Raw genomic sequence first — 18,580 nt, 5'->3', positions numbered from 1 at the left:
GGTATCAAATCAAATATGATTATTATAGATTTAGGATGTGAAATTTTATCTCCATGGTAGCCACAAAGAAAATTATATGAAAAATATATTCAAAAAGAAATGAAAATGGTCTCAAGATGTTACCAGAAAATCAAATAAATGTGAAAGTAGTCATTAATGGGAGAATTGAGGATCAAAAAAGTTATAAAAATTACAAATGCCATGTAGCAAAATGGCAGGAAAAAAGACCTGAAATATCAATAGTTACTTTAAAAATAAATGGATGAAGCTCTCCAGTCAAACAGCAGAGATTGACAGAATGGATTAAAAAGTATAACACAACTATATGCTGTTTACAAGAGATTCATCTTTAATTCAAAGACATAAGTAGGTTGAAAGTGAAAGAATGGGAAAAAAGATACCATGCAAATAGTAATCAAATGGGACCTGGGGCAGCTATAATAATATCAGATAAAATTGACCTTAAGGCAAATACTGTTACAAAGGACAAAGAAAGACACTATATACTGATAAAGGGATCAATTCAACAAGAAAATCTAACACTTATAAATATATATGCACCTAGAGGTAAACCCCAAAATATATGAAGGAAATATTGACAGATTTTAAAGGAGAAATAGGTGGTTATACACTACTAGTAGGAGACTTCAAAATACCACTTTCAATATGGATAGAGCACCTAGACAAAAGATCGGTAAGGAAAAAGAAGACTCGAAACATACTCTAAACCAACTAGATCTAACAGACATTTGTACAACACTTTGTCCAACAGCAGCAAAATATACATTATTTTATATTCTTTTTATATACACATGGATCATTTTCAAGGGTAGAACACATGTTAGGTCACAAAACAACTCTCAATAAATTCAAAAATATTGAAATCATAAAATGTATCTTCTCCAACCACAATGGAATGAAGTTAGAAATCAAAAACAGAGAGGCTTCCATCTGTCCCACAAGATCTAAATCCTCTCTCAATCTAAGGCAGAGCAGGCACCAACATCCCAAAATCCTGAAAGTTGAGGTATGAACAAATATAAGGGGGAAATGCAACCATGGACAAAGTAAACATTAATATTGTAGTAATGGAAGAACATGTAACATTGTTATAAAGATAGTGGTTGCCAGAGGTTCTAAGGAGAGGGGAGGGAATAACAGGTGGAATATAAGTCACTTTTAAGGTTTTGGAATTAAGTATAAACCACAATGTTAACTATAGACCTTGTTTAGTAGCAATGTTTCAATATTTATTCAATTGTAATAAATGTAGCACACAATTGTAAGATGTTATTAATAGGGGAAAATATGGGAAGGAGATATGGGTACATGGGAATCCCTTATACTTTCTACATAACTTCTGTAATGTAAAACCTCTTTAAGGGAAGTGAACATGGCTCAACTGATAGAGCATCCATCTACCATATGGAGTGTCCAGGGTTTGATCCCCAGGGCTTCGTGACCCTTATGGTAAGCTGGCCCACGCGCAATGCTGCCATGCACAAGGAGTGCTGTGCCCTGCAGGGGCACATCCACGTAAGGGTGGCCCATGCACAAGGAGTGTGCCCCACGTGAAAAAAATGCAGCCTGCCCAGGAGGTGCGCCATGCACATGGAGACCTAATGCAGCAAGATGACACAACAGAAAAGAGACACAGTTTCCCAGTGCCCCTGGATAATGCAAGCAGACACAGAAGAACACACAGCAAATGGACACAGAGAGCAGATGATGGGGGGAAGGGAAGAGAAATAAATAAAATAAATGTTTTTAAAAATAAGTTTATTATATTTAAAAAATAATAATAACAGAGGACGAACTTGAAGGTTCACCAATAGATGGAAGATAATGCACTCTTAAACAACTCAGTGGGTAAAGTAGAAATCACATGGGGAATTGGGAAATATCTTGAGGTGAATAAAAATTAAAACACAACAAATCAAATCTTATGGGATGCAACAAAGGCAGTGCTGAGAGGGAAATTTATAGCTCTCAATACTTACATTAAAAAAGAAGGAAAAGGGGAAATGGATGTGGCTCAAGTGATAAGGTCTCCACCAATCATATGGGAGGACTTCAGTTTGATCCCTGGGGCCCCCTGGTGAAGAAGAAGAGAAAGCATGCCTGCATGGTGAGCCAAGTGCATGCGTGGGTACCCATGTGGCAAGGCAAGTGCCCACACAGTGAGCTAGGTGCCCATGCGAGTGTGTGGCAAGTCATGTGCCCACATGGCAAGGTGAGTGCCTACGCAGTGAGCCAAATGTCCATGTGAATGCCCACATGGCAAGCCAGAGGCCAGCACACATGCCCACGCGGCAAGCCAGTACCCACACAGTGAGCCAGTGCCCACACATCAAGCTGAATGCCCACGCATCAAGAATAGTGCCTACGTGATGAGCCAGTGCCCACACAAGTGAGTCACACAGCAAGATGATGATGCAACAAAAGAGATGAAGGGAAGAGTCAAGGTGAAGCACAGTGGAAACCAGGAACTGAGGTAGCGCAATTGATAGGGAATCTCTCTCCACATCAGAAGACACCAGGATCAAATGCCAGTAAATCCTAGAAGAGAAAGACAAAAGATAAATCCTAAAGGAGAAGACAAAAAGAGAAATAGATCCAGATGATGACACAGCAAATAGACACAGACAGCAAAAACAGCAGTTTTGGGAGTGGGAGGAAAAGAGGAAAAAAATAAGAAGAAAAAAGGGAGCAGATGTAACTCAAGTGGTTGAACACCTGCTTCCCATGTACAAGGTCCTGGGTTTGATCCCTGGTACCTCCTAAAAACCAATAAACAAATGATAAAAACAACTCTCATTGGGGAGCAAATATAGCTCAGTGATTGAGCATGTACTTTCCATGTATAAGGTCCCAGTACCCCCAAAAAAATTAAATTAAATTAATACCTCAAAAGAGAGACCTAACCTCACAAAGGGAGGAACTAGCAAAAGAAGTGCAAACTAAGCCCAAAGTGAGCAGAAGGAAAGAAATAACAAAGATTAGAGAGGAAGTATATGAAATAGACAATAAAAAAATAGAACCAATAAAACCCAAAGTTGATTCTTTGAAAGATCAATAAAATTGACAAAACTTTATTAGACTGACAAAGAATAAAAGAACAAGGACACAATTATTGCTATGGAAGGGAAAAGGGTTTTATGTTGTATATGTGGGAGTATTGTATGTTGTATATATGAATTACTGTGATCTATAACTTTTGTGAGGATAAGTTTAATAATTAGGAAAAAGAAAAAGAAGAAGAAAGAACATAGACACTGAGGAAAAGATGAAAGAAGTTACCTTGCCAATTTGCATGCAGGGCAACACTTGTTTCAGTGATAGAAGGCAAAACATCAAAAACAAAGCTTTTGCATTTTTTAATCTTTTGATACCCCAATTTATTTTTACCTTAATTTTTCTAAATTAATATGTATTCTATATCTAACCTTTAAACTCATCACTATATTCCATTTTACTATTAATGGAACCCGGCAATATATTTGGGCTTCACTTTTGAAGAAGTTTTGGATCACAGAGAGGTTCAACAATGGCAGGGGAGGAATACTGGTGTGGGATGTTATTAACAGGGGGTACATGGTTGGCAGGGAGTTCTCCAGGGCATATATCCAGGGTACATAAAAATGTTTGGATATTTTCATAGTGGTTACAATTAAAAGCAACAACTGAGGGAATGCTGAGTTCCTAGCCAGGGCAGCTCTATCACAGTCCCTAAAGGAACAACAACAATCCCCCAAGTGCAACAGCAAAGACCAAAAAAGAATGAAGGTCCAACAATGAGTCCTTGATACTAATGACTATGCTTGTAAGCCTGTGCACCTGAAATAAGAACAAGGCCTAGAGCTGCAGGGTGCCTAAGAGTTACCTCCTGAGAGCCTCCGTGTTGCTCAAATGTGGCCAGTCTCAAAGCCAAACTCAGCATATAAATGTGTTGCCTTCCCCCCAGCATGGGACATGACTCCCGGGGATGAGTCTCCCTGGCACCAAGAGATTACTACCAAGTACCAGCTGATGATGTAACTAGAAAATGACCTTGAATAAAAGGGTCAACTCGGACCAGCAGAATATCTCAGTTTACATATAATACCAGGAGTTAAAAATGTTTTTTGACCTGAATAAAAGGGGAAATGGAAAGGACAAATGAGTTTATATGGCTATGAGTCTCCAAAAAGAGCCGGGAGGTTATCAGAGGGGTTGCCCTTATGCACACCTCAGCAGAGTCCCAGAAACAGATAAAGTAGATACAACCCCAGGTATTGGTTCTTCTGAGGGCTACAGAGCCCCACATGTTCTATGGTCATGGCAGACGGAGGTCAGTGCCATGTCAGTTGGTCCTACTTTGGAGTTTGTGTTTCTGTGTGATGGAGCTGGACTCAGATGTGATCTTTGTACACAAGCCTCTCCTGTTACTTTTACCAGAACTGTAGTTGGGGCTAGGGTTTAATGTATACCCAGGGGACCTAAATCTCTGGACTGACCATGTGATAATCAGGCCCTGAGCCTCAACAGACTTGCAACTCCTACACTCTGGTTTATTGGACTTACCTCACTCAGCTAACAGGGAGGTGAAGAAGATCAATCACCACACCAGGGAGCCAAGAGTGCCTACAACTGAAAGCAGGAGAATTGCATCCAGCATCCATGTGGAATCTAAGCCCTCTCTTGATATAGATGTGGAGTGGACACAACCATTCTAAAGTCCACAGGATGGAGGAAGAGAGTATGGATTAGAGTGGACTTACTGATATTCTATTCATGAACTATTGTGATTAGTAATCAAAGAAAATGTGGCATTGGTGTGGAGAAATTGGCCATGGTGGCTGCTGGGGGTAGGGAGTAGAAGGAAGAGATATGATGTGGGGGCATTTTCGGAGGTTGAAGTTGTCCTGGGTGATGCTGCAGGGACAGTTACCGGACATTGTATGTCCTCCCATGGCCCACTGGGTGGACTATGGGAGAGTGTGGGCTATGGTGTGGACCACTGACCATGAGGTGCAGTGGTGCTCAGAGATGTATTCACCAAATGCAACGAATGTCTGATGATGATGGAGGACATTGTTGCTATGGGGGGAGGAGTGGGTGGAAGGGGGTGGAGGGTACATGGGGACCTCATTTTTTTTAATGTAACATTTAAAAAATAAAAAAAATAAAAAAACCCTCACATCAAAAGATCAAAAAAAAAAAAAAAGAACAAGGACACGGAAACAGCTGTGGTTCAATCAGTTGGGCTCATGTCTACCATATGGGAGGCCCTGGGTTCATATTCCCGGGCCTCCTTGTGAAGAAAGACTCATCTGTACGCTGCAGAGAGCCACCCAGCCTGCAAGCACCACGGAGTGCCTCCAGCCCACCAGAGCCACAGAGGGCTGACTCAGCAACAAGACGCAACAAAAGGAGACAAGCTAAAGCACAGAAGAGTCCAGAGCGAACAGACACAGAGAGCAGACAGCAAGCAAGTCACAAGGAGGGGAAACAAAAAATAAATAAACGCAGACACAGAAGAATGCACAGTGAATGGATACAGAGACCAGACAGCACACAAAAAGCCACAAGGGGGAAGTGGATTTGGCCCAATGGTTAGAGCATCCGCCTACCACGTGGGAAGTCCAAGGTTCAAACCCAGGGCCTCCTGACCCATGTGACGAGCTGGCCCATGCGCAGTGCTGATGTGTACAGGAAGTGCCGTTCCACACAGGGGTGTCCCCTGTTAGGGGAGCCCCATGTGCAAGGAGTGTGCCACATAAGTAGAACCGCCCAGCATGAAAAAGGTGCAACCTGCCCAGGGTGGCGCCGCACACATGGAGAGCTGACACAGCAAGATGACACAAAAAAAAAAGAGACACAGATTTCTGCAGAAGAACACACAGCAAATGGACACAGAGAGCAGACAATGGGAGGGAAGAGGAGAGAAATAAATAAAATAAATCTTTAAAAAAATAAAAAATAATAAAGACAGCCTACTTAATGGGAGAAAATATTTGGAAACCACATATCCAATAAGGGATTGATATCCATGTTATATAAAGAGATCATACAATTCAATGATAAAAAGATAAGCAATCCAAAATGGCAAAAGACTTAACTAGACATTTTTCCAAAGAGGAAATACAAGAGGCCAAAAAGCACATGAACAAAATGCTGAGCATCACTAAGCTCTTAGGGAAATGCAGATCAAATCTACAAAGATATACACTTCGTACCTTATGTCAATAAAATGGCCATTATTTAAAAAAAAAAAAAAACAGAAATCTACAAGTGCTGGAGAGGATGTGTAGAAATAGGAACACTCCTTCATTCTTAGTGGGAATGTAAAATGGTGCAGCCTCTGTGCAAGACAATTTGACAGTACCTCAAGAAGTTGAATATAGAACTGCCATATGATCCAGGAATCCCCTTACTAGGAATATATTCAGAAGAACTGAAAGTAAGGACATGAAGTGACAAGAGTTCTGCCAGGGAAAGGCTGTGGTTTAGAAATGAAAGAGCCCATGATAACCAGTAAATTGAGGACTACAGTCAGTGAAATTATGCACTTATAACACCCTGACCAAGAGGTAGCCAGGAAGAAAACATGCAATCAAAACCCCAACAATCAAAGTGATTTTCTTTCACAATTTGACAAGACAGAGTGTCCTCGTGAAATTTTTGATGATGGAGATGGATCCAAATCAAAGTTTGGCCAATCACATTTCAATAATTTGGTCACCAGTTTTTGTTGTTGTTGTTGTTGTTGTTGTTGTTGTTGTTGCTTTAAATCACATTTTTATTGTTGGTTACGGTCAGTGGATTTTTACACTTGGTCCTTGTGGATTCAGAGTCGTCCTTTTGCGTAGCCCAGTCTTGAGCTGTGACAGGGACCAAGCATCTTGACGTTTGCCAAGTTGTTTGGTCACCAGTTTAAAAGAGGAACAACTGTTAGTCCTCCAGAGTTGTTTGGATTGGAAGCTTACCAGGCTTTCACCTCCATCTGTTCCTTAACAAGCAATCAGTCCTTTCCTTGGAGGAAAGAAATTTTTTTGTTCTCAAATACATACATCTAAATTTACTCCTTCGCAAAACCCCACAAAAATTACAGGAAAGGGAATTTTAATGCATTACTCACAAAAATAAAGAGAAGATGAAAGAAGACAGCAGCAAATAAATGATAGAAGCTGGAAAGCAAGTTTAAAAATTAGCAGAATTCCAAGCTGACAAAGGGGTAAACTGAAACCAATCTCATTTTTATACCTCATAATCCTCAAAAGTACTAGAACTGGCAGCAACAGTTACCTCTGGTTCTGAGAATGAAGAGGAAGATTAAAATAAGAAGGCTTAGCTGATGACAACAGAAGCGGACAAAGAAACAAGACGCAGCAAATAGACACCAAGAACAGACAACCAGGGGAGGGGGGGAAATTAAATAAATAAATAAATCTTTAAAAAAAAATAAAATAAAATAAGAAGGCTTAGAGTGAAAACGCTTTGAGAAAAATTTTGATCTTTGGATACGTGCCTGCATTCCACTTCACTGGCTGATTGTCCCACCCTCACATTTTCCCAGGCTAAAGTCTGAAGGTTTATTTTCTGGAGAAATAATACAGAGGATCACCAGTCTGAGAGCTGCAAGAGAGAAATGAAAGGCAGTATTAAATTTAAAAGATGCCTTTTTTTGCATTCCTCTGGATAGCTCCTCTCAATAAATTTTTATCTCTGCGTGGGAAGAACCGAGTAAAGAACATAAACAATATGCTGCCCCAAGGGTTCAAAAATTCCCAAACCATTTTTGGTGAAAAATTAGCCAAAAACTTGTGAAAAACAGTTACATTAAATGACCTATATCTTTAGTATGTAAATAGCATTTTAATCGCTATTAAAGATACAGTTAAAATACTAAATAGCTTAGCAACCATAGGGTACAAAGTCTCGAAGAGTAAAGTGCAGTTAGTCCAAAATCTGTCCACTATCTTAAGTTTAAACTAAAGAAAGGAGCAAGAACCCTAACAACTTCTAGAGTAAAAGCTATTTTGAAAATAAAAAGCCCAAATTGCTGTCCCCAGCTGCAGAGATTTTTAGACATGGCCGGGCTCTGCCGAATTTGAATTCCAAATTTGGAGCTAATAGCTCAACCCCTGCGTGCAGCTTTGGTTGACGGGGGTGCAGAGCTCCCCCGCAGTGGACCTCTGAATGTAAACAAGGCTTTCACCAACTAAAGAGGGAGCTAATGTGTGCCCCTGCTCTGGAATTACCAGATCTCAGAAAGCCTTTTGATTTATTTATCCATGAAAAACAAGCTGTTAGCCCTTGGAGTATTAACCCAGAAATTGGGAAGTGAGCATCATCCAGTAGCATACTTCTCGAAATTGCTAGATAATAATATTGCTGGAGGAGGTGGTTGTGGCTCAATCACTTGGGCTCACATCTACCATACAGGAGGCCCCGGGTTCATGTCCCGGAGCCTCCTTGTGAAGGCAGGGTTCGCCCACATGCTGCAGAGAGCCACCAGCCCGGGCACCGCAAAACATGGAAGAGCATGCAGCAACTGGACACAGAGAGGAGACAACAAGCAAGACGCAAGGGACAGGGGAATAAAATAAAAATTTAGACACAGAGAGCAGACAACAAGCAGAAAGCCACAAAGTGGGGGGGATAAAAAATAAAAAATAAAAAAAAGTAGCTGGCATGTTTAAGAGCTGTTGCTGCAACTTGTGTCTTACTATAGGAAACTGAAAAAATTTCTTGAGGGGAAATACACTATCTTCCACACACATGTAAAGCTTTGCTCAATTGAGTGGAATGGAGTCCATAGCTTTATGACCTATTAATAACTGCAAACTTTGTAAGGGGAAACTCTAATAACGTAAACAAAAGCACTTAGCCTAGCTCTCCTTCAGGTTCGGGTGGCCCCTAGATGAGGACTTCGGTTAAATCCTTTCAAACACATATACTGCAGGCCCTTTCTAAGCAATCAGAAGAAAAAACCCAATTCGCCAATAAACAGGGAGCCCTCCACACGTGGGCCTTGCAGTTAGGAGAGCTCCTTACCACCATGCACGCATATGCAGATATGCACCTAAAATACCCCACTAACCAGCCTCTCCACCCCTTCTCAGTCGGAAATCAGGTTCTTTTAAAAGTTTAAAAAAACAAACACCCTGAAAATCAGCTTAAATCCAAAATGAGAGGAACCTTACACAGTACTATTAGTGCCTCGTTCTCTTCTTAAGTTTCAGGCAATCAAGCCTTGGGTACGTCATACCAAGACAAAACCTTATACTTATCAGAGCCAGGAGATAAAGGAGGACTTGAGCCAGAAATCACACCAAAACATAAAGCAAAATATGAGATGGAGCCAGTTGAGAACCTGCATTTCCTGTTCAAGAAGGAAAAATCTCCACCAAATACTAATCTTGTTCTTTCTTCTACAAAACCCGCCAATAATTAGCACTGAGGGAAGATGTCGATCATCTCTCACACATATTTTGCAGATCATCCAAAACCTCTACAATAAAACCAAGTGTTAATACTGTGTAAATTTACACCATCAATATCAAGTGATGCCTAGGCCAACTATATTACAGAACACTTAAGTTAATCTGCACCTAAAAAGAGCAGTCCAAAAAACCCACTTAAACAAAATTCATTCAACTCACTTGTGCAGCACCTAAATGCTACACATCAAATCATTGCAATACCTCCAATAATTGGAGAAATGTTTACTGTAAGTAATAATAATCATAGCTATAGCATTTGCATTTTAGCCGATTCTAAAAGGCCTGAACCTCCACTTAGCCACTACACCCAAATCAATGAAATCTGACTGCTGGTTATCCCCCCCAAAATGTTAAAAACAAAAGTGCAAATGTCTATACTAAAACTGCTAACTCAACAAATTATCATCTTAATTTGCATTTCCAATTAGAGTCTCAAATTCTTAAAAAACAACCATACACTCATGCTTTTATAAAAATTTTAGAAAAACATTCAACAAACTTTTGTAAAAGCAAACCCCAAGGTATGTATAACATCCTCATTAACACCACAATGAAGTTGGAAGAAACTGAACTCTTCCTATATAAATCACTCTAACCTGTTTTGTGATGAAACTAAATCCATGCTCGTTTTTTAAACTCCTAGTGGAAAGCAATCCCATCACCCAGATACAGGCCCATTGCTTAACGCTGCCCTAACACAAAAAAAAAAAAAATTCCCTTTTTACATCATACTCTTAGCAGTTAAGCAAGCGAGACTGGAAACAAAATATAACAAATATAACTTTTACTGCTAATTTAAATCCAAAATTAGGAATATATTTTCTTTATAAAACCTGTACTTATCTATCCCTTCCACCACACATATGTAGTCTTACATATGTTTTCCCTCCCGTATTCGCACTGAACAATAACACCGGCCTTACCCTATCCAGTAACAACATAATTTAGCCCCAGAACAAAGACAGCAATCCCATTAATCCCCTTATTTACCTTCTTAGGAATCGCAACATCCGCTGAAACTGCAGCTGCATTTTTGTAGCTAGCTACTACTCTCTCCAAGGAAATGGGAGCAGATACAGCTCAGATAGTAGACACTATCTTAACAGTGCAAAAACAAATACACTCATTAACTACAGTAGTGCTGCAAAGCCACCACTGATCACTTAATTTGCTAACACCTTCACAAGGAGGAACATGTTTATTCCTCAAAGAAGAGTGCTGTTGTTATTTACATAAATCAAGCAAAGTCCTTGACAGCATTAACTAAAAATCAAAGCCAATAAACTCGTAACACAAGAAAATATTTTTTCTTTTTTTAACCCATCTAACCTTACCAGCATCTATTACCCCAATTTTCTCATCACCTCAAACAGAAACTCTGTAAACATTAAGCAATACCTCTCTCTTCCCTCCCTGTTCCTGACCCCTGGTAACCTATAATCTATGCTCCAACTCTATGAAGTTTGCTTTGAAGAGGTTTCTCACATAAGCAAGATCATGCAATATTTGTTTTTTTGTGTGTCCGGTTTATTTCACTCAACATGATATATTCAAAGTTCATCCACAATGTAATCAGAACTTCAATTCCTTTTTAGAGTTGAATAATATTCCACTGTGTTTATACAACATTTTGTTTATCCATTCATCTGTTGATGGACACATACTTCTCCCTTTCGTCTATTGTAAACCATTATCTCTTCTTCTACAAATTTAGACCATCTTGATTTTCCCTCATCTTCATGTCATCATCCCTTTCCCATATATCTCCTGCCTTGGTTTATACATCTTTGTCCTTCAGCCAACTCCATGAGCTTGTCTCTCCCACATTCTGAAGGATGTAGCATTGTTGACCAATTACACATTATCAAACTCAAAATCTTTATTTGCGACATTTATCCTTCAGGTCTCTCTACCTAAGGCTGACATGTAAGAAAAAAATTGTTCACCACAGAGAACTAAAGACAAACTTCATAAACTCACTCTGATAATAAAATAAAACTTCGTTATTACCAAATAAAAGAGGAAAATTAAGTACCATTTAATCTCTTGGCCAAAGCTGCTCAACACAACACCATGCACCTCTCTTTCAAAGAATACATGGTCCTTGGAAATCGGTCCACATTTGACATTTCTATATAAATGATTCAGGGACTGAAGATATGTGAATCAGAGGAGTCTAGAGATGAAAATCAGAAAGGAAGTGGAAGGGGCCATAGGAAAGGGAGTTCAGGCTTACAGAGGAAAGGATGAGGGACACAGACTATCCCACACAAAGCAGGAATCAGAAAACAATGTACCAAAACAGAAAGGAAAGGGGCAGTTCCAAAATAAATCCTAAACCTACACAATGGTGATATAGTAGTGCCAATGTCAAAAGTAATACTTCTGCATACTTCATTCTCCAAAGGAGGCATAGTACATAGCATGTTATAGAATCAGATAAACCTGCTGTCAGATGTCAACAATCCATAGTACCTGCTATGTGACCTTGTGAAATTACATAACTTCTATTGTTTCATTCCCTCATCTACAAAATGGGCAAAATAAAAATAACTTATCTAGATTGACTATATGCCTAGCACTTTTCTAAGTTTCTAATTCACATAGCAAACTTACCATTCAGGTACTATTTTTACCCAATTTTACTGATGAGGCAACTTGATAACAACTTCCTCAGAAGTTACAACATAAAATAATGAAAGACATGGAAATTGTTAAAACCCTTCCCAGCTCAGCTAAACTGCACAATAAACTGGTGTTGTTGCCTTGTGTTACTCTTCTCATCCTCATTATTGCTGTAGTTCCCACGAGGCTTTTATCCTGTCATTGACGCTTTCAAGGCAGCTTCCTCGAGGGTCTTATTAGAAACCTCATCCCCAGTCACTTGTTAAAAGTTTATTCACAACATTATTTTTTTTAAAACTAATTAACATTTCTGGACTGGAGTTCCCAGAGCAATAATTTACCCACACACACATGCCAATGTCTCTGCTGAGTAAACTAGATAAAATGTGTGTCACTCAAATTGGTATAAAATATGCAAAAAAGTCCATAGCCAACCTTCAGACAAAATAAAACTTTGAATAGAGTGTTCCTCTACTCCTATCAGTTTTTAAAAAGCAACCTCCCAAAGGATTATGGGTCCATTTCCAATTTGAATCAATCAGAGCAAGAGACTTTAATAATTGTTTAAAGGCAAGGGGAGCTAAAACTATTACTTTCAAATAGTGCCCAAGAAACCCTTAGGCATAGTGAGCAATCAGGGTATGAATTCGTATTGGGAAAGCAAATATGTTCAATTTAATTTGATCCTTTCATGTGTATCTGACTTCTTGGTTTTAACTCAACCACATGGCATCCAGGGGAAAAATCCCTCATCATCCTTCCTGATTATCAAAAACATTGAGTATGCCCACAGGTCATCAAAGTTATCTTTCTATGAATGTGAATTTCTATTACTCTGGTTTTTTGTTTCGTTTTTTTTGTGTGTTTTTTTTTTAAGATTTATTTATTTTATTTAATTCCCCCCCTCCCCCAGTTGTCTGTTCTCTGTGTCTATTTGCTGCATCTTGTTTCTTTGTCTGCTTCTGTTGTCGTCAGCAGCACGGGAAGTGTGCGCGGCGCCATTCCTGGGCAGGCTGCACTTTCTTTCACGCTGGGCGGCTCTCCTTACGGGTGCACTCCTTGCGCATGGGGCTCCCCTATGCAGGGGACACCCCTGCGTGGCATGGCACTCCTTGCACGCATCAGCACTGTGCATGGGCCAGCTCCACACGGGTCAAGGAGGCCCGGGGTTTGAACCGCGGACCTCCCATGTGGTAGACGGATGCCCTAACGACTGGGCCAAGTCCGTTTCCCTACTCTGGTTTTTTATCATTACAAGCTTATACAGGCTTGTATTTTTTTTTAATTAAACTATCAAGGTGGGTATAAAGTAAAAAAGGAAAGTCAATGTCTTCATTCTTTGCTCAGTGCAATTCCAGAAATAACTATCATTGACCATTTGGAATTTTTCTGGAAGTTTTTCTACACACTTAGAAATATAAACTTCCAGGTTCTTTCTCAGATGAAATCAGTACATATCAATTTCCCATTTTACTCCACATTAGGAATGATCATTATTTATTTAGTTATTCAACTATTGGTGGAATATTTATTTTTTATGTATTGTTACTACAAACAATGCTGAAATGACATCTTTAAGCAATTATCTATGCACTTGTGGCTATATTTATGTGAAACATGAATATGAATTTTTTAATGATAACACAGATAATTCCATGTTATGGGAAGACCAAAGTTTAGTAAACAGAACATTCCTCAGAAACCTGAACCTCTCAATCACTGGATGACATTGCCGTGAACATGCAGCCCAATGATTACTGTAGTCCAAGGGCACAGACGGAACTCATGCTGGAATCTGTTCTAGCCATCTCAGAGGGCCCATGTGGTTCCTTTATGTCAGGAACTTTGGAAGATAAAAATACAATGCCGATGTCTGTGATGGTTATTTTATGAGTCGACTTGGCTAGGTTTCAGTGTCCAGTTGTTTGGTCAAACACTAGCCTAGATGTTGCTGTGAAAGTATTTTGCGGATATAATTAGCATCTACCTTCAATGACTTTAACTTAAAGTGATAACCCTTTTTATGTGCACACATATCCTATTGGTTCTATTTCTATGGAGAACACTGAAAAGATCCTTGACCTCAGAAGGCTCTTTCCCAGGAGGAACCATTACCAGTCTGTAAGGGACCAGGCAGACCCTTCCCTAGTTTTTATACCAAAGTTACATCTGTGTCTGGAATGCTGAGAGCACATGAGAAGGAATCCAGGTACATATAAACAGAACCCTTGAATGTTTAAAGCAGTTAAAGAAAACTTTTCTGGAATTATTGGTCATCGACTATATCTCCCATCAGTTAAAGTTAGGAAAAGGAGATTCATACAGAAAACAATGCAATATTTTAAAACTTTCTCCAGCCATGCTCCATGTGCAAAATGCCAAAACATATGAAGAAAGCGGTTCACTCCTACCTTGGGGTTTTGGGGTTTTTATCAGTTATAGCAAAAGAACGGAGCAGGTGTACAATACACTGGAGAAGGCAGCACTGAAGCAATGATCAGAACATTAAGGCTAGAAAAAGATGAAACATTACCACCAGGGACATGGAAGAGGGATTTCAGAAATGTGAGAAGAAAACAAAGGAGTAAAAATTAAAATGCAGAAAGGGAAGCTGGAAAATGCTACGTGCCCAGATAGATTTGGGTGAGCAAAGTAACAGTCTCTGCTATAAGGTAAATACCAAAATATAATAAAATTACTTGAAAGCTGCTTCTGCAGTGGAAAATGGGTGGAGGTCTCAAAAGACTATAGTTTTTCATAAGAAGTCTTGTCAAATTCTTTGACTTAAACTAAATGCATATATATTTTGATATGACATAAAGCTAAACTTAAAATATCTAAAGGAAAGCAATTGTTGTGATTCATCACTTTAACAAATTAAAAGAAAAACAATCTTAATTGGTGCAGGAAAATGTAAAAGAAAAAAAATGCAGAATTTAAGAAGTGCCAATTCACTATTGTGTTGTTCTCACAAAAGGGCCTCAGAGATAAGACTCTGTGAACTTGAATAGTTTTTGTGAAGGCCTGATCAAGCCCAACAGATGTTATGGTTGGGTCATATAGATAGAACTGCCCATAAACACAGTCCTCAATATTCCTGAACTCCACTCCTTTCTCATTACACATTTCTCTCCTTCTACAGACGACAAAGGTTAGTAATGAAAAAACAAACTTTGACTGAATTCATCCTGCTGGGACTAATGGACATCCCAGAGCTGCAAAGTATACTCTTCATATTTCTCTTCCTTGCCTACATATTCAGTGTCTGGTAACCTGACAATCATTACTCTCGCCCTACTGGATTCCCATCTCCAGAACCCTATATATTTCTTCCTCCGGAATTTCTCCTTCTTGGAAATTTTCTTTACATCCATTTTCACTCCCAGGCTGCTATTCAGCATCTCAACTGAAAATAAGACCATCAGTTACAATGACTGCTTCACTCAGTATTTCTTTTCCATCTTCTCAGTAGCCACAGAGTTTTACATTTTGGCTGCCATGTCCTTTGATTGCTATGTAGCACTCTGCAAACCCCTGCATTACGTGACCATCATGAACAACAGGGTCTATATTCAGCTGGGTCTCTACTCTTGGCTGGGGGGGTTCCTTGTCATCTTATTCCCCATCATCCTGACCAGTCAGTTGGATTTCTGTGCCTCCAATGTGCTGAATCATTATTTTTGTGACACTGGACCTCTCATAGAAATATCTTGTTCAGACACAAGATTCCTGGAGCTGCTTGACTTTGTCTTAGCAGTTGTGACCTTAACAGTGACCCTAGTGCTGGTAATTTTCTCCTATACAAATATCATCAGGGCCATTCTAAGGATTGCCTCTGCCCAGCAAAGGAAAAAGGCCTTTTCCACTTGTTTCTCCCACATGATTGTCATCTCACTCTCTTACGGCAGCTGCATCTTCATGTACCTAAAACCTTCAGCAAAAGAAGGAGTTGCCTTCAGTAAGGGAGTAGCTGTACTCAACACCTCAGTTGCCCCTTTACTGAACCCCTTCATTTACACTCTAAGGAATAAGCAAGTAAAACAAGCCTTCAAGGATGTGGCCAGAAAGGTTGTGAGTCTTTAATAAATGTAACAGCTTCTAACTAAAAGGAAATCAGAACAATATTGATAAAGTTCCTCCCAATAAAAGCTCAGGGAAAGCTTCTCTAACCCTTGTTTCAAAAATATCTGTTTTAGTTTCCTAGGCTGCTCAAGCAAATACTGTGAAATGGTTCAGCTTAAACAATGGGCATTTATTCACTTATGGTTTTTGAGGCTGGGAAACTGTCCATATCAAGGCATCATCAAGGTGATGCTTTCTCTCCAAAGACTGCAACATTCTGGGGCTGTTTGCCAGTGATCCTCAGTTCCTCTGACACATGGCAAAGACAGTGTCTCCAGGTCTTTCTCTTCTCTTCCAGGCTTCAATTCAGCTTCTTGCTTCCTACGACTTTCTCTCTCTCTATGTCTGAATTTCATTCTCTCATGAAGTAACAGGATTAAAACCCATTCTGCTTGATGTGGGCAATGCCTTAACTGAAGTAATCTCAACAACAGGAATGGATTAGATTTGAGAACATGTTTTTCTGAGGCACAGGCTGCTTCAACCTACCATACCCACTTCTGTTATATATCCAAAAGAATTAAAAACAGGAACTCAAACCAATATTTGCACACTTTTATTCATAGCAGCATTATTCATAATTGCCAAAAGATGGAAACAACCCAGGTGTCCATTTATCCACCCAAATAGATAAGTAAAATGTGGTATACACATATGATAGAATAGTACTCAGCCATAAAAAAGGAATGAAGTTCCTGATATATGTGACAACATGGATGAACCTTGAAGACATCATGTTGAATGAAATACATCAACACAGAAGGACAAATACTATGTGATCTCACTGATACAAAATGATTAGAATAAGAAAATTTTAGAGTCAGAAACTAGAACACACATTACCAGGGGCTAAGGTGGAGAATGAGGAAAGGGGAGTTGATGCTTAAATTGAATAGAGTTTCTATTTGGGTTGATGAAAAAGTTTTGGTAACAGATGGTAGCACATTATGAACATAATTAACAGCACTGAATTATATATTTGAATGTGGTTAAAAGGAAAATTTTAGGTTGTATACATGTTAACAGAATTTTTAAAATTTTAAGCCATAGATCTATAACACACAGTGAACCCTAAAGAAAATGATGGCCTACATTTAACAGTATAATTATTAAAATGGTCCTTCATAGATTATAACAAATAGACCAAGCTAATAATAAGTGCTACTAATAGGGTGGTAAATAATAACTCTGTATTTTATGCATGATTTTTTTGTAAAACTACCACTTCTCTAAGTGTAAAAGGATAAAAAGTTATACCACACTAACATTAAACAATATAAAGTTGGAGTGATTATATTAATATCAGACAAAGTCGATTTCAGAACTAATAATATCAAATGTGATAAAAAGGGTTATTTCGTAAGAGGGTCAATAAGACATAACAATCCCAACCATCCATACACCTCATAACAGAGCATAAAATGCATGAAATAAATACTATCCAAGTGCTTGGACTCTCAAATTAATATCTCCAGATCTGATCTCTCCTCACAATTCCAGATTCACAAAACCAACTGCCTACCACTCACTTGGGCATTTCATAGGATTTAACATATGCAAAGCACTGCAACTTAACATGTCCAAAGTCTTCTACCTCTCAGAAAATGGCAACTCTCTATTCTTTCAGTTGCTCAGGCAAAAAAACTATGGTGTCATTCTTAACTTTTCTTTTTATTTCCCACCCTACATCCAATCAACCAAACATTTTGCTGGTTCTATCATCTAAATGCATCCAGAATGAGCCACTACTCTTTACACCCTAGTTAAAGCCATACTCATTTCTCCTCTGGAAAAATGCAATGGTCTCCTAACTGGTCTTTCTAAATCCAACCCTACCTCCCTATAATATATTTCCCACAGCAACCTGAGTTAGCTTTGAAAATATATCTGATTACTTCATTCCTCTGCTCAAAACTTTCCAATGCCTTTTCATAACACTAAAAACTAAATATATATCCTTAGTGTGACATACAAAAAGCCCTATATAATGTGGTCCCTCTACTTCACTTCTATTTTATCCTACCATTCTTCTAGTCCCTCATTCTGCACACTTGCCAACATGCTATTCCTCTGACACACCAAGAACTCTCCCACCACTGGGCCTTTGCAATTGGTTTTCTCTCTCTCTGAAAAGCTCTCTCCAATATATCTATAAGGCTCAATCCTTATTCTCATGCAGGTCTCTCCTCAAATGTTACCTCATTAAAGAACACACCCCTACTCAACTTAATTAAAATAACAACCCATTACTCTCTGTTGTCTTACTTTACTTTTCTTTCATATTACTTGCCACCACCTGACATCTTACACATTTATTTGTTAAGTACCTATTTCTCTCCAAGAGT

General features: G+C 39.0%; 1 protein-coding gene and 1 long non-coding RNA gene across 4 annotated transcripts in view; one reads left to right on the top strand and one right to left on the bottom strand.

Moving 5' to 3' along the window:
* Positions 1-18,580, bottom strand: part of LOC131280569 (uncharacterized) — a 79,627-nt gene that overhangs the window by 10,711 nt on the left and 50,336 nt on the right. The window lies entirely within an intron of this gene.
* LOC101440917 (olfactory receptor 6C4-like) lies at positions 15,272-16,196 on the top strand. Its single transcript, XM_012528160.2, is given in 2 exon segments — positions 15,272-15,378; positions 15,380-16,196. Coding segments are annotated over 2 exon segments (924 nt in total).

This window comes from Dasypus novemcinctus, chromosome 12 (genome assembly GCF_030445035.2).
Source record: "Dasypus novemcinctus isolate mDasNov1 chromosome 12, mDasNov1.1.hap2, whole genome shotgun sequence".
NCBI classification, from domain to species: Eukaryota; Metazoa; Chordata; class Mammalia; order Cingulata; family Dasypodidae; genus Dasypus; species Dasypus novemcinctus.
This window is presented reverse-complemented; position numbering and strand designations above follow the sequence as displayed.